Here is a 22,522-nt window from a genome sequence, read left to right as displayed (position 1 = left end):
TTTATATAGCGCCCTCCATGCCAGATGCCGTCTCAGTGCGCTTCACAGTAATGGACCGAGCCAGGACACATCTAGCCTTTCACTACAGAACTATGGGATTAAGTTTAAGATACCCTTCCAAAGCCCTTGATGGTTTTGACTTGGGACATCCTCCCGACATGAAAGGTGCTATATAAATACAGTGTGTTGTTGTTGGAGGCTAGAATGTAGAACTGAATCGATGGGATAAGATCTGTTGCCTGTAAGGTTTCTTTGTGAAATCTGAATCAAGTTACCGAAAAGCGATCCGCCAATCGACTAACAACCAGGATTGACATTCCGGCAGAGTGGAGCAATGAATGGCTGGTGTAGTGAATGAAAAATATCACACTAGCACTTGACCTTGGGGCAGAGTAGAGAAAGCTTTATTCTGGATTTAACTGACTTCAGAAGAAAGGCCTTCAGCTCATTTGATCTTATCCTCCCAATAATATTTTATTGTGGAGTCCTGTAGCTCAGTGGTCAGAACAGTCACCTTGCAAGCGAGACACCTGGGTTCAATTCCAGGCAGAGGGCGAAACCTTGGGCAAGTTTCCTTACTCCACACATCTAATAATAATCCCTCCAAAACAAAACAATAATAAATTGGTCATTTTCAATTCACGACTGTTTGTGGGACATTGCTGTGCGCAATTGGCTGCTGCGTTTCGCCCACAAATATACAGTCAATTCACTTTACAGCAAATTCTGTGAAGCGCTTTGAGACGTCTAGAAGACGTGAATCGCGCTATATCAAATGCAAGGATTATTATATTTATTATTTTCATAAAACTGAATGTGGTACCTGCTTACCAGTCAATTGTTTATTTCAGCTTTAAATGAGACTCAAAGGAAAGGCCTTGTTAGCTCTCACATTCCTGATTACTGCCAGCACAAAACCAATCTAAACTGAGTGATAATTAAATAAACTGGGCAGAATTTGAACAAAATAGTTTCCTATCAGCTTGACATTCATCAGTTTGTCTTGTCTTGGAATATGCCACCACCAGTTTTATTCTGGTTTGAACCTGGGAATAAATTTAATTCTCGCAGTTGTTTTGGCTATAAATTAGAACCACTTTTAATTGAAGCCTGTAGCACCAATGTACATCTAATTCATCTTGGAAGGTGAAATCTTTAGGGTTTCCATTTTGTATTCTCCATGTGCTTCTGCTGAATATCTTTATCAATGTTGTGTTACACATTCATGTATAGTAACAATAAAAATGCTTTGTGCTTCTGTCCATTGATTAAAGGTAAAGAAGGATGAATCTGGAGCTGTACACGTGAGCAAACAGAAACAACTGCATCTGAGCTATGAACTGATCAATTTAACGGTTTGTTTTGATTTCAAAGTTTGTGTGTGATTATGTACTTAATAATAATCCTTATATTTGGTAAAATTTGCCTTTGACAACGTACGACGTCCCAAAGTGCTTCATAGGATATATTGTAAAGTGCATTGTCCTTGTTTTGTAGGCTAACATGCATGTCTGTGAAAACACGCTGGGTGCTAGATTTCTCTATTCAGTGTTGGCATAAGTAGAAATGCAAGTTGTTGTTGCATAATATAGCAGGCATTTCTTTGCAGCTCTGTGAAACCAAACACTGCATTATATATTCTTTCATATTAAAATTGTTGTTTGATAACAACAACTTGCATTTATTTGGCAAGGATTACAAGGATTAATATTATGTCAAAGGGCTTGATGAATGTAGTGGTGGACACTAAGCAGAGGAATGAGAGATTTAAAGATGACCACTAAATAGTTGACGAGATGTTTTCTGAAGGTTTTTCAAGCAAATGGAGAAAGCTAGCAAAAGTCGCCAGCTAATAGTGTCAGCCTGGCGCTGTGGTAGCACGCTCGCATCTGAGTCAGAAGTTGTGGGTTCAAACCCCACGCTGGGGCTTGAAATCACATAGTCTAAACTGATACTCCAATGCAGTTCTGGGGGGGGGAGTTACATTGTCAGAGATAACATCCTTTGGATGAGACATTAAAAGATGTCCCTTCTCTCCTCTGTATTGCCTTGAGCAGTCTAACCTCCTCCCATCAACAATGTTTCAAAGTGCTTTGACGTTCCAAAGTGCTTCACAGGATATATTGTAAAGTGCAGTGACTGTTTTATGGGATAATATGCATGTCTGTGACACATACTTGCTGTTAGATTTCTCTGTTCATTATTAGCCTAAGGAGAAATGCAAATTGTTGTTATTGCCTGTTCAGATGGGTGTTAAAGATCCCATCGCACTATTGGAAAAGAAGAGTTTCTCTCTCCAAGTGTGCCATCCAACAATCTCCCAAATAAAGATGATCATTCACTTCATGCCTGCCTGTGGAACATTGCTGGGTGCAAACTGACTGCTGCATTTTGCCCACATAAATACACACAGTCACTCCACTTTACAGTATATCCTGTGAAGCGCTTTGAGATGTCTCAACAAAGTGATTAGGTGCTATATCAATTGCAACTATTATCATTGTGACAGAGAGACGTCTGCCTCTTTGGGGATTACTCATCCTGTTCCGATTTCGGAACCACTGAGTTGGTCAAGCATAGATAGTTTATGTGGAGAGCTGTGAGGACCAGTCTATCCATTGCGCCCCCCACCCCGACAAAAGTGTGGAGTTTGGGGATTTAAGAGCACTTTTCAGTCACAAGAAATACTGTTGCTTTGGATTTCTTAACTAAATTATTAGACATCAAGTCTTTTTCTCTTTAAACAAATTAATTAAAATCCAAAGTATAGTAACCTAGGGTTGATGTAAACTCTTACCCTCGGTGCTTGAATGTTAATCATTTATTCATTGCTTTGTGTTTCTGAGACTTCCACAAAATCATTGTTGCCTTTTCTATTCTAATATTGAAACTAAAATGCGATTCTTAAAAGATGTGAATGTTCTGCAGTCTGTTTAATTCTTATCTTGCTTCTGATACTGACCACCAGATGGCGTTTGAATCCATACACTGAGTGATCAAGAAGCTGATATAGTGCAGGTGAAGCCGAAGGTTGATGAAATCAGCTTTCAGCCTGGATTTAATTTAGCAAGACAGGACACACAAAGTGCATTAGTTCTACATACAGTGTTGGTTGCCATGATATAAGGAGGTTGGAGTGTTCAAAGCAATACAGAGGAGAGCAACAAGGGTTGCAAGCATGGGCTATAAGGAATGATTCAATAGGCTAGGACTCCTCAGCCTTGAAAAGACTCTTCTCCGATGGGACCTCATAGAAGCATAGAAAATGCTAAACGTACAGCAAATTAAATCCAGACAACTACTTCAGATATGCCAAAGGAGCTGGACAAGAGAGCACAGCCTCAGCATTGTGAAGGGCAGTTCCAGGAAATGATGTTGGTCGTAGCCTGATGACCCAGAAATTGCCAGCTTTAGTACTGGGGAAACAAGCCGTCCAAAGTGCTGACCAGTGAACTATAAGGCTGGTTTTATGAACCCCAGCTACTGCATTATAACTGGATTTTGCTGTATGTTGCCATTGCGAGAACTGTCTTACAAGCTTCTTGCTCTTTTTGTCGCTTGGGTGTTTTCTCACTCTGCTTCTGTTAACCCTGCAAGCCAATCCATGGTTTGGTTGTATTACTGCATTAGTGCTGCATACAGTTTTGGCTGCCATGATGTGAGGAGGTTAGACTGCTCAAGGCAATGCAGAGGAGAGAAACTAGTGTGATACTCAGTGATTGAGAAAAGAGGAATAGGCTAGCTCTTTTCAGGTTTGAAAAGAGTCTTCTCAGATGAGATCTTATAGAGGAATAGAAATTGCTAAATGCGATAGAAAATTAAATCCTGAGAGCCTAGAAAGCATAGTCTGAGGACGTGGTTGAATAGAATTAGAATCATAGAATTATACAGCACAGAAGGAGGCCATTCGGCTCATCATGTCTATGCCGGATCTTTGAAAAGAGCTATCCAAATCAATCCCATTCCCCCGCTCTCCCCAGAGCCCTGTAAACTTGTCCTCCCCAAATAATTATCTACTTCTCCCTTCCACCACCCTTTCAGGCAATGCATTCCAGATCCAAACAACTTGTTCTTTGAAAACATTTCTCCTCAGCTTCCCTCTGTTTCTTTTAATAACTATTTTAAATCGGTGTCCTCGGGTTACTGACCCACCTGCCTTGTTCAATAGTTTCTCCTTGTTCACCATTCGAATCCCCTCATAATTATGAAAACTTCTATTAGGTCTCCTCTTAACCTTCTCTGCTCCAAGGAGAATAATCCTAGCTTCTCAAGCCTCTCCTCAGTCTCTCATTCCTGGTACCATCCTAGTAAATCTCCTTTGCACCCTCTCCAATGCCTTGACATCCTTCCTAAAGTGTGGTGCCCAGAACTGAACACAGTCTCTGGCTGAGGCCTCAGTGTTTTATAAAGGTTCATCATAACCTCCTGACTTTTGTATTCTATGCCCCTATTTATAAAGCCTAATATCCCGTGTGCTTTTCTAACAGCTTTATCTACCTGTCCTGCCACCTTCAAAGATTTACTTATATGAACCCCCAGGTCTCTCTGTTCCTTCACCCCCTTTAAGATTGTACCATCAGCTTATATTGCCTTTCCTCATTCTTCCTCCCAAAGTGCTTCACTTCGCATTTCTCCACATTAAATTTCATCTGCCACCTGTCTGCCCATTTTACTAGTCTGTCTATGTCCTCTTGCAGTCTGCTACTATCCTCCTCACCGTTTACTGCTCTTCCTAGCTCAGTATCATCTGTAAACATGGAAATTGTACTCTCTATACCCAAGTCCAGGTTATTTATATAGATCAAAAAGAGCAGTAGTCCCAATACTAACTCCTGGGGGACACCACTGCAGACTTCCCTCCAGTCAGAAAAACAACCGTTCATCACTACTCTCTGCTTTCTGTCTCCCGGCCAGGTCTGTATCGATGCTGCCACTGTCCCTTTAATACTGTGGACTTTTGCTTACAAGTCTCTTATGTGGCACTTCATCAAACGGCTTTTGAAAATCCATATAACTACATAACTTCATCCACCCTCTCCGTTACTTCATCAAAAAACTATCTGGTTTGTTAGACATGATTTACCTTTAACAAATTCGTGTTGGCTGTCCTTTATTAACCCATATTTTTCTAAGTGAAAATTTATTTTGTCCCAGATTATAGCCCCCCAATGGGTTATTAGGGTTAATGTTACAACGGTATAACTGCCCTGAGAGTGCTGCAGTCAGGGTAGATATGTGTGCACATCTATTAGTGGAATACATGGGGGTGGAGGAAAAATCAAAGTTTGAGATTGAAGATCAATTTGTTGTACTTAACAACAATTAAGTACAACAATTAAGTACGCGAACGCGGCAGCCAATTGCGCACAGCAATGTCCCACAAACAGTTGTAGATTGAAAATGACCAATTTATTATTGTTTTTGGTTTTGGAGGGATTATTATTAGGTGTGTGGAGTAAGGAAACTTGCCCAAAGTTTCGCCCTGACCTGCCTGGAATTGAACTCAGGTCTCTCACTTGCAAAGCGAGTGCTCTAACCACTGAGCTACAGGACTCCACTGAATGTCCTGTAGCTACTGAATGAAGGAATAGAGAGTTCTATATCCAAATTTGCAGTTGACACAAAGTTAGGAGGTACAGTAAATTGTGTAGATGGGATCAGGAAGTTACAAAAGGACTTAGACAAATTACGAGTGGGCAAAACTGACATGGAATTCAATGTGGGGAAGTGTGAGGTCATCCAAAATGAATCCAAACATAGCAACATAATATTTTTGAAATGGTGAAAATGCAAAGGGATTTGGGTGTCCATGTACACAAATCACTAAAAACAAGCTCACAGTCACAAAAAGTTATCAAGAAGGTGAATGGGATGTTGGCCTTTATCTCAAGGGGGCTGGAATATAAAGGAGAGAAAATTATACATCAACTATATAGAACCTTGGTCAGACCTCCATCTGGAGTTCAGTTTTGGGAATCGCACCTCAAGAAGGATATATTGGCTCTGGAGGGAATGCAGTACAGATTCACCAGAATGAATTATGAGGACAGGTTGCATAAACTTGGTCTCCATTCCATTGAATTTCAAAATTTTGAGGGTGATCTGATTGAGGTTTTTAAAGTAAAGGGATTAGATAGGGTAAATACAGATGAATTATTTCCTTTGGCAGGGGAATCCAGAAGAAGATCCATAATCTTAAAATTAGAGCTAGGCTATTTAGGAGTGAAATTAGGTGTCAGTTTTTCACTCAAAGGGTTGTGGAAATCTGATACTTTCCCCCAGAAGGCTGTGGATGCTGGATCCATTTACATTTTCAAAATATATTTGTTAGGTCAGGATATTAATGAATACAGGGCAAGGGTGGGTAATTGGACTTGAGATACAGATCAGGCATGATATTATAGAATGGTGGAACAGGCTAGAGGGGCTGAATGTCCTACTCCTGTATCTATGTTCGGGGGCCACAAAAGCAATGTTTTTGTGTTTCCCTTCCAGAAGCATAGCAACATTTTTACATCACCTTTTTTATGCCAGAAGGACATCTTAAAGCGCTCTACACTGCTGGCTGCGCACCTGAGCTGAGGGTGGGAACCTAGGCAGATGGGATCGGGAGGAGAAAAGATGACTGAAAGCATGGTCAAAGAATTAGGTCTTGACATGCCTTGAAAGGGGAGGGGGGGAGTCGGAGGGACTTCAGAAATGGAACTCTAGAGATTGGGGTCAAAATGGTGATGATTGGGCAGATCGGGACGGGGGACTTGAAGCAACCCAGTGTTTGCTAGGCAAAGGAAACAGCCTGGTTGGGATGGGGGTGGGGTAGGGATGATCGATGTGGAGGAGTTTCTCATTGGCGGAAAAAGGGAGCTTTCTGTGAGGAAACTGCCTTCGCCTTTCTCTCTTTCTCTCAATCTATGTTTCTCTCTCTTACCCCTCTCCCTCATGCTCACTCTCTCTCAATCACTCCTCTCCCCTCTCTCAATCATTCTCTCCCCTCCCTCTCTCTTATGCACTCTCACGCACTCTCTCTCACTGTCTCTCATGTACTCTCACATCCTCTCTGCCACACTCTCTGTCACCCCTCTTTCAATGACTCATTGCCCCACTCACACATTGTCTCTCCATCTCAATTACATTCTCTCACTCCCCCTCTCCCACTCTCTCTCTCCCCTCTCTCAATTACTCTCTCCCTGGTGGGAAAAGCCTGGGTGAATTCTGTGAAAATCTTTCTGAGTCTCTCTCTCTATATCTCTCTCTCTGAGACTATCTCTTGCATTTTCTTTCTCTTTCTCCTCACTCTGTCTCTCTGAGTGACTCCTCATTTTATCTCACTCTCTGTCTCTCTCTCACACTGAATTTCGTGCTATTCTGGGTGTCTTAATTTTTTGTTTGTTTCAGCAACTTTTTCTACGAATACTGTACAGATTTATTGCAGACTTGTGGGCAAATTTATGTAGGCATTGTTTTCCTAGTAACTAGGCAATCAGCCTACACAATACCAGAAAGTGATTCAATTGCACCATTCCAACACCAATAAGTCCATCAATGTGTTTTTCCATATATCAAACTGGACAGAAAGTTGTATTTTTACAAATTGACTTTTACCAAAAAAGAGTGGGAATCTGACTTTAATGATCCTTGTGGATGAACTTGCAGACTGTTCAACTCTGCTGAGTGGAGACAATTGATCAGCAATTTCTTCTTAAATTGTCCACAGTGGATCAATTCTCGGACGTTAGCTCTTCTGGATAGTGCAGAGAAGTTGCACGTGGTGGATCGTCACAGTCAGGAGGAGCTGGAGATGGTGGACATGGCAGAAGTTCAGCTTGTCTACAACAGCAGCCACTTCAAGTCTCTGGCTACTGGTGGGAATGTCAGCCAGGCTCTGGTAAGTGCTCAGGAAATCCAGGCTGTCTGAATTCTGAAGGAAACGTCACTGACCGACATATTCACACTGGAGAAGAGAAGGTTGTGGGACAATATGATTACGGTCTTTAAGATTCTGAAAGGACTAGATAATGTAGACCATGTTTTATCTTGTACTGAACAGTAGAGCCAGAGGATATGGCCTGCGATTCAAGGGGGGTAAATTCAGCACAAATCTGCAGACCCGCTACTTCAGTGGTAAATTAATGGAACAGGATGGTGGAAGCAGAAAGTGTTGTTTGTTTCAAGAACATATTAGATAGATTTCTGCTAGAAAATAATATCTCGGGATACAGTATATAGTTTGGGACACAATATGTCAGGCGACTGCCAGGATGGTAGAAGGATGGACCTTGGTCTTCTTTCGCCTAGCAAATTCTAATGTTCTTATAACCTAAGGCACTTTGACCCATTTGAGCTCAAATCTTTCAGAATAAAACCTGAAAGGAAGCGGGCCAAAAGGTCTTATGTTAGCTGTACTTGAGATTAATATTTTCCATAGACGCTTGTTGTGAAACCCTGCCATAAAATCCCCAAATGACTGTTTTTGCAGAATTTTGTGAATTGGACAGCACTGCAGGAACACACTGTGCATTGATTGAATCTCTGTAATTTGTAACTATATATTTTAAGAGGCTGCAAGTTGTCAAAAGCTTTTAATTGATTTTTACCATTTTAGGACGAAACGTTAACGGCATGTTGCATGTTAAATGGTAGAGCTGAGGAAGATTCTGTTTTTTCAAATGAATAATGATAATGTAATAATGATTGCAGTTCATATAGCATATTTTGTGTTGGGAGGATATTGCAAAGCGCTTCAAAGAATTTACAGTAAAATGCAGTTATTGTGTATTATAGACAAATGTGGCTTCCAGTTTACACGTAGCAATGTTCCACAAACAGCCATGAAGCGAATGACCAATTTTATCTGGAGCATTGCTGGCCAGGGAGAAACCATTCTCTTTTGAGCAGTGCCATCTTCAATTTCCACCTGAACAGGCATATGGGACATTGGTTCAATGCCTCATGTGTAGGATGCAGCTCTAACAATGCAGCGCTCCCCTGCATTGGAATGTCAGCCTGTAGATTCTTAACAGTGCGACAGGTGACATCCGGCTGATCAGGTTCCAATGTGTATTTGAACAATACAATATAAAACTACATTTGTATAAGTGCCTTTCATATTGGGAGGATGTCCCAAGGTGCTGAAAGACTAAAGCCCGAACTGCCGACAGTGGTGCCGTCCAGGCGGGGGTCATGGAGCAGGCCACAGCCTACTGAGCGGAGGGAGCGGACAACAACAACAACTCGGATTTATAAAACACCCTCCACGCCGGACGGCGTCTCAGAGCAATTCACAGTAACGGATCCCGGGGCCGAGCCAGGGGGAGGGGAGGAAGGTGACCAAAGTGCAGTCGAAAAGAAAGGTCTTCAGCAGAGACCTGAAAGTAGGAAGAGAACGGGTGAGGCGAAGGGAGTGAGGAAGGGAGTTCCAGAGCCTTGGGGCACAGTGGCTGAAGGCACGGCTGCCGAGGTTGGAGCGGAGGACTCGGGGGACAAGGAGGAGGCCAGACCTGGAGGAACGAAGGCAACGAGCTCTGTTTTGAGGAGAGAGGAGGTCAGAGAGGTAGGAGTGGAGGGATTTGAAGACAAGGGTGAGGATCTTGAAATCGATTCTCTCTGGGACGGAGCCAGTGCAGTCTGGCGAGGACTGGGGTAATCGGGGAGTTTGGTGCGAGTGAGAATGCGGGTGGCAGAGTTTTGAATAATCTGGATTTTACAGTGGTGATTTCCACTTTGGTAGTGGAGGGGAGACCGGGGAGGAGGGCGTTAGAGTAATCCAGCCGAGAGGTGACAAAGGCATGGACCAGCGTTTCAGTGGCTTTTGGAGTGAGGTATTGGCGGAGACGGGTGATGCGTCGGAGGTGGAAGAAAGCGGTGCTGGTGAGGGACCGGATGTGGGGCAGGAAGGATAATTGGGGGTCGAACCTGAAACTAGGTGGCATACGGGTTCGGAGAGTTTTAGTGGGGAGGTCGGGTAGGTGAAGGAGGTGAGAACCGTGAGAATTTAGACGTTAATGAGAGCCAAAGAGTATGGCTTCCGTCTTGTCAACATTCAGCTGAAGGAAATTTGCGCTCATCCAGCCCCTGAGGTCTGACAGGCAGGTTGACAGAACATCAGGGGACTGGGGGTTGCAAAGAGAGGTGGAAAAATAGAGTTGGGTGTCATCCGCATACATGTGGAAATGTACCTCATGTCTGCAGATGACATCCCCAAGAGGGAGCATGCAAATCAGAAAGAGGAAGGGGGCCAAGGATGGATCCTTGGGGTACTCCGCAGGTGACCGGGTGAGAGCGGGAGGAGAAGCCATTTGTTCAGATGTACTGCTGGCCGTTTGTGAGGTAGGACTCAAACCAGGCGAGTGCGGTCCCACTGAGGTGGATGACGGAGGAAAGGCGGTGGAAGAGGATGGCGTGATTGACTGTGTCGAACGCGGCGGAGCGGTCCAGGAGGACAAGGAGACAGAGGGAGCCCTGGTCACAGATAGAGAGGATGTCATTTGTCACTTTCACAAGCGCAGTCTCTGTACTGTGGGAAGGGCGGAATCTGGACTGGAGGGGTTCGAAGAGGGAGTGGGAGAGGTGTGCACGGAGTTGATTGGCAACAATGTTCTAGGGCTTTTGCGAGGAGGGGCAGGTTAGAAATGGGGTGGTAGTGGCTGGGGTTTGTGGGATCCAAGGAGGGTTTTTTGAGGAGGGGGATGATGACAGCAGTTTTGAGGGAGGCAGGAACTGATCCGGAGGAGAGGGACTGATTGATGATGTCAGCCAGTACTGGCCAGAGGAGGGGGAGCTGCGTGACCAGCAAGTTGGGGAGGGGGTTGAGGCAGCAAGTGGTGGGTTTCATGGTTGATATGGGGTCAGCAGGTTGCAGAGTTTGGGAGGAGCAAGGAGGGCCTCGAAGGCACGGACGAGGATTTGGAACTCTATCAGCTGGGGGATGGGGAGCCAGTGGAGCTGGGTGAAGGTGGGGGTGATGGGGTCCCAGAGCTTGTGCATGAGAGGACACGAGCTGCAGAGTTCTGGATGATCTGCAGCTTGTGGAAGGAAGAGTTGGGAAGGCTGACAAGCAGGAAGTTGGTGAAGTCGAGCCTAGATCTGATGAATGCGTGAATGAGGGTTTCAGCGACGTGAGGGGTGAGGCAGTGGCGGAGACAGACGATGTTTCGGAGGTGGAGGAAGAACAATGCTGACGTGTGACTTGAGTCACTGACAATTGCATAACTGAGCACCTCCTACCTTAAACATGGACTTTCTTCCTAAAGGACCATCATAAATGTGAATATACCTATATTAGATATACAGTGGAAGCTGCTTAAACCGGACACATCGTAGTTGTCCATGTTTCCGTGGTTAACGAGCGTCTGAGGTTAACTGAGTTCTCTTAACTCTTCCCACTCAGTAGAGGAGCGGCGGTGGCCCCTCTTCCTTCCCATTGCTGTTCCCATTGGAAGGGAACCAATAAGCGGCGACTCCAAGGTGATTGACAGCCTGAAGCCACTTGTGAAATGATGGACATTCCAACCATTCATGCATGGCTCTAGCTGTCAATGAATCCTGATTTGACTCCTCCCATTCTCTTCATTGTTTCTTCCCAATTCCTCCGCCCCCTCACTGACAGTCCGAAGCCGCTTGTGGAGGCTGGAGTCCGGTGTCAATCATCACAATTTGACTCCTCTCATCTCCCTCCTGGAGCCGTTCATGGCTGGATGGACCTGCTCGAGACACAGAGTGAGTAGCCACAGCGGCGACCAGCATGGCATTTTGTTTGTATTAACTGTCCAAATTAACCGCTATATTAAAAATAGGTGACAATACGAATGAATTGGGCCAGGGCTTTTGTCCGATTTACCTGCATCTGGGGTTATCCAGCTTCAGTGGTTTCCACTGTATATGTATTATGTACTAGCTGTACCCATTGCAGCTCTGCTTGCAACCAAAGGATCCAATATGGAACGTAGATTGACACAGAGACAGACACTTACTTATCCTTGATAAGTTTTATCTTTGCTTAGGGATCTTTATAATGATAAATATAAATGTATAATCTATCACTGAGACATCCTCCCGAAGTGAAAGGCACTTTAAAAATGTAATTTTGTTGTTCTTGCCGCGGTTTAGCTTCGTCTGTGTTCTTTATTCCTGCCGCTGCTTGGCTACATGCATGCTCTGCAGTCAACTGCAGTGAAAAACGCAAAACTGAAATATATTATAACTTGTGAACGCAAATATGCCGATGTCGATCCCAGATGCAGGACCTTTCCGATGAGGTATAAATCATGTCTCTACGTCAATCGGTTATTGAGATCCTTCTTGAAGCGCACACAAACAGACATTGTCGTTTATTAGTATAGATTCCACACACAGTGGAAGCCGGTTAAGACGGACACATCAGGGCGGCCGTTTCATCCGTCTTAATCAGCGTCTGAGATTAATCGAAACACCAATACCTCTTCCTGCCCAGCAGAGGAGCAGCAGTGACGTTTCCTCACTCCTCCAATTGCCGTTCCCATTGGACGGGAAGGCGACTAATTAGTGTTGTCTCCGAGGTGACTGACAGCCTGAAGCCACTTGTAAATAGTTGGGCGCTCCAATCATTCACAAACGCTCCAGCTGTCAATCAATCACAATTTGACTCCTCCATTCCCTCCCTCCATCCTCCGCCCCTTCACAGATTGGCAGCCCAATTGGAGTCTGCTGTCAATCAATCTTAGATTCTTCCCAATTCTGTCCTGGAAGCCACTCATGGCTGAATGGAGCCACTCGAGACACAGAGTGCACAAGTGAGTATATTCAGCAGCGAACAGCGAGGCATTTTTTCCAGATTAACTGGATTGTTGTACGAATTACCCGGCATAGTTAAAACGTGTATGATTATAAATGAATCGGGGCTGAATGTTTTATCGGCGCCCAGTTAAAGTGGCTTCCAGTGTGGGTGCGTGCGTGCGTGCGTGCACACAAGGTATAGAGAAAGGTAGGCAAATGAGACTGAAAGGACTGTTTTTTAATGGGCTAAATTCTTTTATAGTGTAACTTGCTACACGCTTTAGGTCTGTATGCTTTAGGTTCCGAAGCTAATGTTCAGAATTTTGCATCAGCAAAACCTGTTAACTTATTTAACATCCCTGCTGTTTCCTGTGTATTTATACTCCACATGAGTCACCACCCATTCCTCACTCTCTCCCTACTCTCCTATTCCCCTCTCTTTTCTGTGAATATCTCGGTTCCTCTTAAATGCATCTACATTATCTGGTTCAACCACCGCTTTGGATAGTGAGTTCTGCATTTCTCTGCGTGAAGTAGTTCCTCCTAAATTCTGTTTTAGAACCCCTTGTCACTATCTTATACTTCTGTCCCCTGGTTATGGACTCTACATCGGCCCCTCTAGGGAGCGAGTGCGTATTCCATTCCAGACACAAGGAAGATGTTGCCATGTACAACATGCCTTCCTGTTGTCCTCTTACATTTTAGATGCTTTTTATAGTGAGATTTGACACAAGCAAACCCAGCGAATTGGGATAAGCAATGTTTGGATTTGTATGTGCATGAGTTTCAACTTAACTTTTATTGCTGCAGAAATTAGAAGTTATTTCCAGGAATAATAGGCAGCTGGTCACATCCCTGTGGGATTTTAATCCACTTCTGAATCTGCTGAATGATAAAACAAAGTAGTGAACTGCATTAAAAATGAATTCTCCTAAGTGACCTGAATCCAGATTTCAAAACAACACAATGTGCTCTTTTAATAGTTTTCTCCCTGCTTTCTCCCGTGTTTTCTTATTTCTTATAACTTATTTCTTTTTAAAGACTTGCTTTCCTGTTGTAGCCATTTTGACAAATGCTTAGTTTCCATAGCAAATGAAACATTTTAATTTCCTTTCAGGCAAATCATTGTTTTTCTTCTGTGTGTATTTCATCATAGAATCGTAGAATTATACAGTACAGAATGAGGTCATTCGGCCCATCGTGTCTGTGATGGCTCTTTGAAAAGAGCTATCCAATTCAATCCCACTCCCCCGCTCTCTCCCCATAGCCCTGCAAACTAATCCTCCCCAAATAATTATCTACTTCTCTCTTAAAAGTTGTTATCGAATCGGCTTCCATTAGCCTTTCAGGCAATGCATTCCAGAGTTGAATTGAAATTGAAGCAGCATCGAATGGTTGGAGACAAATTAAGTCTTATTTTATCACATATTATGTAATTTCCATCAAATATTTTACTTGGAAACATCTCGTTACATTCAGCTTTTGGTGCCTCCCAGTAGTGTTCCAAATATAAAGAATCAGACTGATGCATTCTCTCTACACTGTCTGAAGTGACATTGTAACCAAGACAAATAGAAATGGAGTGGATTGTTAATCCTGTTTCTTTACCTAACTACTTTTTAAACATGTGATTTTAAGCTGTTATCGAATTGGCTTCCACCACCCTTTCAGGCAATGCATTCCAGATCTGAACAACTCGCTGTGTAAAAAAAATTCTCCTCACATCCCCTCTGTTTCTTTTAACAACTATTTTAAATCGGTGCCCTCGGGTTACCGACCCACCTGCCAGTGGAAATGGTTTCTCCTTGTTGACCCTATCAAATCCCCTCATAATTTTGAAAACTTCTATTAAGTCTCCACTTAATCTTGTCTGCTCCAAGGAGAATAATCCTTGCTTCTCTAGCCTCTCCTGATAACTGAAGTTCCTCATTCTTGGTACCATCCTGGTAAATCTCCTTTACACCCTTTCCAATGCCTTGACATCCTTCCTAAAGTGTGGTGCCCTGAACTGAACGCACTACTCTAGCTGAGGCCTAACCAGTGCTTTATAACGGTATTTGTATGATGTTAACTCTCACACATCCCTTGGTGAGAAGACCACTGTTACCCACTGTTACCTGAACACTGTTACCTGCCATAATATGTGTAAGAAGAAAGAAATGTGATTGAAACTTCTTATTCATTATGAATTCAATAAAATGATTTAAATCTTTATGAAATTCATGTGGTTACATGAAACTAGAATGTTTATGTAAAATTGAATTAGAGGTCACGACTTTCACTTATAGCTGAAACCTACATTAGAAAGATAAAAATCTACAGCGCAGAAGTTGGCCATTTGGTGCATCGAGTCCGCGTTGGCTGTCAGAGCATGGATATTATTCAATCCCTCCGCCCCTCTGTATCTCCATACTACTTCAAGCTCCGCTCTTTCAAATCCTGTCTACTTCCCTCTTGAAAGCTAGAATGGACTCTGCCTCCACCTCTCTGCTTGTCCTAATCCTTCTCCTAATCCTACATCATCATCTTCTGCTAATTGATGTAGCATTCAGGGTGAGATGCTCCATCATACAAAGAATTATCTGTTATTGGGTGAGAATGATCTAATGATCTAATTGGGTGCATTAGGTGACTGAACAAAAGATTTGTTGAAATGGTGCTATGTAAATGGCAGCTCTAAAGCCATGGGAAAAGTTATTCAGCTCACCAAGCATGCTTCAAACCCATCCAAAGATGTGGTCCACATCATTCCATCTCCTCAGGAAAAGCCCCACATAGACAGAGTTTCACGGAGGCATGGCTCGGTCTCAAACACACTGATCGGAGAAATCTAATTCAATACGTGCTCAAAAGCAGTTTAATATCTTCTTTGAGTTGTGTTTTTTGGATTTCTCTGTTGCGTTTGGAACACATTGTAACATATAGTCCAACTTGTTCTAAGATCAGCTATTTCCTTGTTTAACATGATGAAAGTAAATTCTTGCTTGTTTCTTGAAGGCACTGGTCGGAGAAAAGGCATGTTACCAGTCAGTCGGCAGTTACGGAGCACAAATCATCTATCTGGGAACTAAGGTGAACCACCATACATCTTTATTAGCGTTCCAGGAAGTGGAAGTCAAGTGGTTAACTTCTTTTGCATGGTTTGAATCAGGCTCATTATCCTACCAATCTCTCTTTCAACAGGGATGGGACATAGCCTAGAGCTCCACTAAACCAAATAACAAAAAAAACTCCTGGGATAGTGTATTCTGCAACTTTAAAGGAAATTCTGTATTCAACTAGCCATCCTTGATTTACAAAGAAAATTGCTCATTCAGAAGTCTTGTTACTAATGTTATTTGGAGTGAAATTGTTGCTTATGGTGGAAAGATATGGGGCGATGAGTCCTATCCACCCAGTGGAAGGATCAGGTTTGCTTCGCTGGGAGCTCTATACTTAGTCAATTGACTAGGGAATACTGAGTAGTGGGAATCCAGAGAAGGAATGGATTGTATCCCCTACCAACCTGCCCACTCCCTCTGCTCAGCGGGCTCCGGCCTGCTTCACGTCCCCTGCCTCGCCCGCCTCACCATTGGCAGGTGGGCCTTCTGCCACTCTGTCCCCATCCTCTGGAACTCCATCCTGCAGTCACTCCGTCTCGTCCCCTCCCTTTGACCGTGCCTTTGATGACCTTCCCCCCCTGCTAGACCACTAAAATGCAAAAGCTCCAATTGTGTAGTTAAACAGCCATGGTGGACAAAAGAAGTTAGAGACTGTATCGAGCTAAAAGAAAAGGCTTACTCAAATGCAAGAAAAAGTGGGAATGCAGAGGACTGGGATAACTACAAAAGGCAACAAAGGGATACAAAGAAAGTAATAAGAGGAACAAAAAGGGAGTGTGAAAAAAACTTGCAAGGGATATTAAAACCAATAGTAAAAGCTTTTCTAAATATATTAAGAGAAAGAGAATAATCAAGGGGAATGTAGGTCTGTTAAAGACAGATATAGGTGAGACTATAACGGAAAATAAGTAAATGGCTGACTTGTTAAATAAATACTTTGATACCGTTTTTATAGTAGAGGATGAGGATCAAATACCAGCCGTACAGGGGAACCTAAAAATAAGTCAAAGAGAAATGCTTAATAAAATTAATATAAATTTAAAAAATGGTAATGGAGGAAAAAAATGAGAAAATCTCCACAACTTGATAGTTTCCACCCCCAGAAATAGGAGGAAATTACAGATGCATTCGTCATATTTTCCAAAGCTCACAAAATTTGGGAATTGTGACTTTAAATTGGAAAATTGCGAATGTCTCCCTTTTATTTAAGTGGAGTCCTGTAGCTCAGTGGTTAGAGCACTCGCCTTGCAAACGAGACACCTGGGTTCAATTCCAGGCAGGGCGAAACCTTGGGCAAGTTTTCTTACTCCACACGCCTAATAATAATCCCTCCAAAACAAAACAATAATAAATTGGTCATTTTGAATCCACGACTGTTTGTGGAACACTACTGTGCACAATTGGCTGCCGCGTTTCGCCCACAAATATACAATCAATTCACTTTGCAGTATATTCTGTGAAGCGCTTTGAGACGTCTAAAATACATGAAAAGCGCTATATCAAATGCAAGGATTATTATTATTAAGGCAGGGAGGGAGAAACCAGGAAATTACAGACCTGTCAGCTTAACGTCAGTTGTAGGGAAAATACTGGAATCCATCATCAGGGACAGAGTGACTGAACATTTGGACATGTATGAGCTAGTCAAAGAGAGTTAGCATGAGTTTGTGAAAGGGTAGGTTGTGTCTGACTAGTCTAGTTGAATTTTTTGAGGAGGTCACTAAAATGGTGGATAAGAGAGTGTCTATGGATGTTGCTTATATAGACTTTCAGAAGGCATTTGATAAGGTTCCACACAAAAGATAATTAGGGAAAATGGAAGTGCATGGAGTCGGCGGTAACCTTGTGACGTGGCTTGGTAATTGGTTGTGAGGGATAAAGAGAACATTCTCTGATTGGTGGGACGTGTCAAGTGGTGTCCCGCAAGGGGTCTGTATTGGGACCTCAGCTATTCGCCATGTATAACTGCCTTGGATGAAGGAATAGAAAGTTTTATATCGAAGTTTGCAAACGATACTAAGCTAGAATGGTTAGTAAGTTGTGCAGATGGGAGTAGGAAGTTACAAGGGAGTTAGACAGATTAAGGGAGTGGGCAACGCTGTGGCAGATGGAGTTCAATGTAGGGAAGTGCGAGATCATCCACTATGGACCGAAAAAAGATAAAGCAGAATATTTTCTTAATGGGGAGAAATTAAGAACTGTGGAGGAGCAAACAGATTTTGGTGTCCATATCCACAAATCACTAAAAACTAGTTCCCAGGTGCAAAAAGTAATTAAAAAGGCAAATGGAATGTTGGCCGCTTTCTCCCCATATCCCTTAATACCCTGACCTAACAAAAACTTTAAATTAGCGAAGCTATTTTCTCTGGTGGGGGAATCCAAAACAAGGGGGAATAGTCTTAAAATTAGAACCAGGCCATTTAAGAGTGAAATCAGGAAGCATTTTTTCACTCAAAGGGTGTTAGAAATCTGGAATTCTCTCCCCCAAAAGACTGGATGCTGGATCCATCCACACCTTCAAGAGTGAGGTTGATAGATTTTTGATAGGTCAGGGTATTAAGGGATATGGGGAGAAAGCGGGAAATTGGAATTGAAAGGATTAGTTGAAGTACAGATCAGCCATGTTCTAATTAAATGGCAGAACAGGCTCGAAGGGCTGAATGGCCTACTCTTGTTTCTGTGTTCCTACGTTCCTCTCCACCCTCCCCAATCCCGAACCCCTGCTCGGGTCCGAAACACTGATTGTCCAGTGCCTTGGGATGTCGTCCTGACGTGAAAGGCGCTATACAAATGCAATTCTGTTGTTGTTATGGGATGCTTGCAGCCACATGACTCTTTATTCTCTATCAGGGACCTTTTTGCCCTGAAATATAAGATCATGCAGAATTGTGGAAAGTTTACTTAATATTGAAAACTTTTTTTTTCCAGTTCTTCAAATCGAAATTAAGACCAAATTTGAGAATTTTCCAGAATTCTATGTGATCTTAAGTTTTAAAAGAGTGAATTGAAGGCTAAGATTGGTGGAATTTCAGGACTCAAAAATTTTTGTTCAAAAAAGTAGCTAATTTATGGGTAAAACTATATATTTTCAATTTATCAAAATTTTGAGGAATACATTTTAAGATGCAAGATTTTGAAATTATGAAATTGTTCAGTTACCTAATAATAATAATAATCCTTGCGTTTTACATTGTGCCTTTCACATCGGGATAATGTCTCAAAGTGCTTCTACATATACTGTAAAATATCTTGACTATGTGTTTTGTAACCCATCGTGTCCCTCAAATCTGAATACCAACAAATCCTCATTTTTTAAAATATGTTAGTCACTGTCGTTTTTTCTTTCTCCTCTTTCTTGTAGTCCGTTCACATTATTACTCTGAGGACCTGGCGAGAGGTAAGAAAATTAAATTATTCACTGATATCTTCCAGTATTGTCCTGACATCCTCTCGTTCAGTAAAGTCCAAATCGTTGCAAACTGCTGGACTTTTTGACAACTGGTCCCTGGCAAGTCTGTTCCCTGCAGGTGTGGATGGTGCATTGAGGCTGGTTTTAGTTCTCGTTTCAGGAATGTGACTGGAATAGCATATTAATGTTTCTTTCACCTCAGCCAAATGTTCTTCATCCAGAAGAAACCTACATCCCACATAGCTGTGCAACTTCGCCATAGAGCAGTTTAAATATCTTCAGGGTTTGTGAAGTCTCAAATTTGTTAAGTGATTTGTTTCCCAGGAATGTTCCAACTGGCTCCCTAGTGGTCTTGTGGGAAAAGCTCCACTCAGTATACTACTGTCACACAGGCTGGGGATGTTCATACAGCAACAATAACAAAAATTGTATAGCACCTTTCACATCCCAAGGCGCTGGACAGTTAATGTTTCGGACCTGAGCTGGGGGTTGGGATCGGGTAGGGTGGACGGCAGGAGGGCAGGAGGGAAGGAGGGTGATCAAAGGCACCGTCAAAAAGGAGGATTTTGAGATGGGACTTGAAGGAGGCAACGGAGGGGGCGAGGTGGAGAGACTAGGGGATGGAATTCTAGAAGCTGGGGGCAGAGCGGCTGAAGGCCAATGGTGGGGTGGGTGTGACTGGGGATGTGAAGCAGGCCAGAGCCCGCTGAGCGGAAGGAGCTGGCAAGTTGGTACAGGGTCGCAGAGGTAGAGGGGAGCAAGGCCATAGAGGGCTTTGAAGATGAAGACCGGGATCTTGAACTGTATCCTCCGTGTGATGGGAAGCCAGTGGAGTCGGGCGAGGATGGAGGTGATAGGGTCACGGAGCCTGGTGCGGGAGAGGATGGGGCTGCAGAGTTCTGGATGATCTGCAGCCTGTGGAGGGAGGAGTTGGGGAGGCCAACAAGCAGGGAGTTTGCACAGTCAAGCCTGGATGTTATGAATGCGTATATGAGAGTTTTGGCATGCTGTGGCGTGAGAAAGTGGCGGAGCTGGGCGAAGTTGTGGAGGTGGAGGAAGGCAGAGCGGGTCATGGCACCTGAGTCAACACCTGAGGTATGAAAGTGCTGATGTTAGCCAATCAGGAGGGCCTCGGTCTTGTTGACGTTCAGCTGAAGAAAGTTAGCTCTCATCCAAGACATGATGTCTGACAGGACAGCAGTGGTCCTGGAGTCAATGCTGGAGGCAGAAAGATAGAGTTGGGTGTCATCCGCATACATGTGGAAGTTGACCCTGTGTCTGCAGATGATGTCACCAAGAGGAAGCACATAGAAATTGAAGAAGAGGGGACCAAGGACAGAGCCCTGAGGAACGCTGCACGAGACAGTGTGGTGCGGGATTTGGAGGAGAAACCATTTGTGGAGATGAAGTGGGGACGGTGTGAGAGGTAGGAGCTGAACCATTCAAGGACAGAACCATGAAAGTTGAGAGGAGAGAAGGTGAAGGATAGAGTGGTCAATGGTATCGAAGGCAGCAAAGAGGTCAAGGAGGACAAGGAGGCAGAGGGAGCCCTGGTCACAGATGGACAGAATATCATTTGTCAGTTTGACCAAAGCTGTTTCTGTGATGTGGGAAACCGAATTGGAGATGTTCGTGAAGATAGTGCCGGTAGAAGAAGAAGCAAAGATGGGAAGCAATGACTCATTCCAGGACCTTGGAAAGGGAGGTTGGAGATGGGGTGGTAGTTTGAGAGCAGCAATGGGTACAGGTAGGGTTTTTTAAGGATAGGAGTGACGACGGCTGTTTTTAAAGGGGTGGGAACGGTGCCAGTGGATATGGAGAGGTATATGATGTCTGTCAGTAGAGGGGCGAGGAGGTGGAGCTGGGAGGTAAGGAGAGTGGTAGGGATGGGGTCAATGGAGCAGGTGGTTGGTTTCATATGTTCAATTGTCAGTGTGCTGTATTAGGCTCCTACTACCATGCAAACTTGCCTTCGACTCTTGTGCATACTTCACCCCGTGGAGCTGGAAACCAGAATTTTTTCAAGGTTACTTGCCTGGTGTTACTTGAGGTTAGCTAACACATCTCAGCTTGGCAATTGAACGTGCGATCGTCTGGTCTGTGTGACAGTGTTATCCTGAGTGCTACTTTCCCCACAAGATCAGCAGGGAGCCAGCTGGGATATTTCTGGGAAACTAATTGTTTAATTTTGTTGATAATAATAATAATAATTCTTGTACAGTGCCATAGCAGGTCATTGAGATGTCTCAAAAGCATTTCACAGGATTTACTGTAAAGTGGATTGACCGTATTTTGTGGGCAAAATGCAGCAGCCAATTGTCACAGCAATATCACACAAACAGCCATGGAGTGAGTGACCAATTTTATTTGGGGGATTGTTGGCCAGGTACAGGGAGAAACTCCCTTCTCTTTTTGAATAGTGTCAGGGGATCTTTAACGTCAACTTGAACAGGCACAGACAGGACCTCGGTTTAACGCCTCATTCAAAGGCTAGCACCTCTGACAATGTAGGACCACCCCAGCACTGCATTGGAGAATCAGCCTGGATTGTGTGATTCCAAGTCCTGACATGGTCTTGAACCTACAACCTTCTGACACAGAGGCAAGAGTGCTACCACTTAGCCAGGGTGATACAGGCACAAAAGAAGATAATGAACGAAACAGTTAAAACTTTAAAGGATAAGAGGATGTCGAGAAAGGATGAATAGTAAATACTAACTGTACGTATTGCAGCTTCGCTTGCAAACAAAGGATCCAATATGGAATGTAGGTTGACACTTAGACATTTCGTCTTTATCTGTACTCATCTGGGAGGACTCCTGTGGGAGGACTCAGTGGTAGGATTTGGTGCTTTAAAAATGTAATTTTGTTGATGCTGCGCTTTAGATTTGTCTGTGTTCTTTAATTTGTTCCTGCCGCTTAGCTACGTGCATGCTCTGTGACACAGTGCCACGGTCAGCCAGCACAGCCACCAGGTGTAACTGCAGTGCGTGCGTACATACGTATGTGCTCTGTGATGCACGATGCCAGAGCGCCACTTTGACTCGGTGGCCACCAGGTGTAACTGCAGCAAAAAATGCAAAACTGAAAATAGCTCACGAACAATAGGAGGTACCCGAAAACCAATATGCCCATGTCACTCCGAGATGCAAGACCAGTTTGGTGAGGTATAAATTTGTCTCTACGTCAATCGATTATTGAGATCCGTCTTGAAGCGCAGACAGGCATTGTCGTCCAGAAAAAGATTTAATGACTACTTAGT

The 22,522-nt window shown here is 43.5% G+C and overlaps 1 protein-coding gene across 3 annotated transcripts in view; it reads left to right on the top strand.

Moving 5' to 3' along the window:
• Nucleotides 1–22,522, top strand: part of vps8 (VPS8 subunit of CORVET complex) — a 327,260-nt gene that overhangs the window by 46,222 nt on the left and 258,516 nt on the right. For all 3 annotated transcript variants that reach the window (XM_007907675.1, XM_042336096.1, XM_042336095.1), the window contains 4 exons: nucleotides 1,275–1,355; nucleotides 7,715–7,885; nucleotides 15,748–15,822; nucleotides 19,213–19,248. In XM_007907675.1, coding sequence (XP_007905866.1) covers nucleotides 1,275–1,355; nucleotides 7,715–7,885; nucleotides 15,748–15,822; nucleotides 19,213–19,248 — 363 coding nt within the window. The remainder of the gene's footprint in view (nucleotides 1–1,274; nucleotides 1,356–7,714; nucleotides 7,886–15,747; nucleotides 15,823–19,212; nucleotides 19,249–22,522) is intronic.

The sequence above is a fragment of the Callorhinchus milii genome, unplaced genomic scaffold (genome assembly GCF_018977255.1).
Source record: "Callorhinchus milii isolate IMCB2004 unplaced genomic scaffold, IMCB_Cmil_1.0 Scaffold6, whole genome shotgun sequence".
Classification (NCBI taxonomy): Eukaryota; Metazoa; Chordata; class Chondrichthyes; order Chimaeriformes; family Callorhinchidae; genus Callorhinchus; species Callorhinchus milii.
This window is presented reverse-complemented; position numbering and strand designations above follow the sequence as displayed.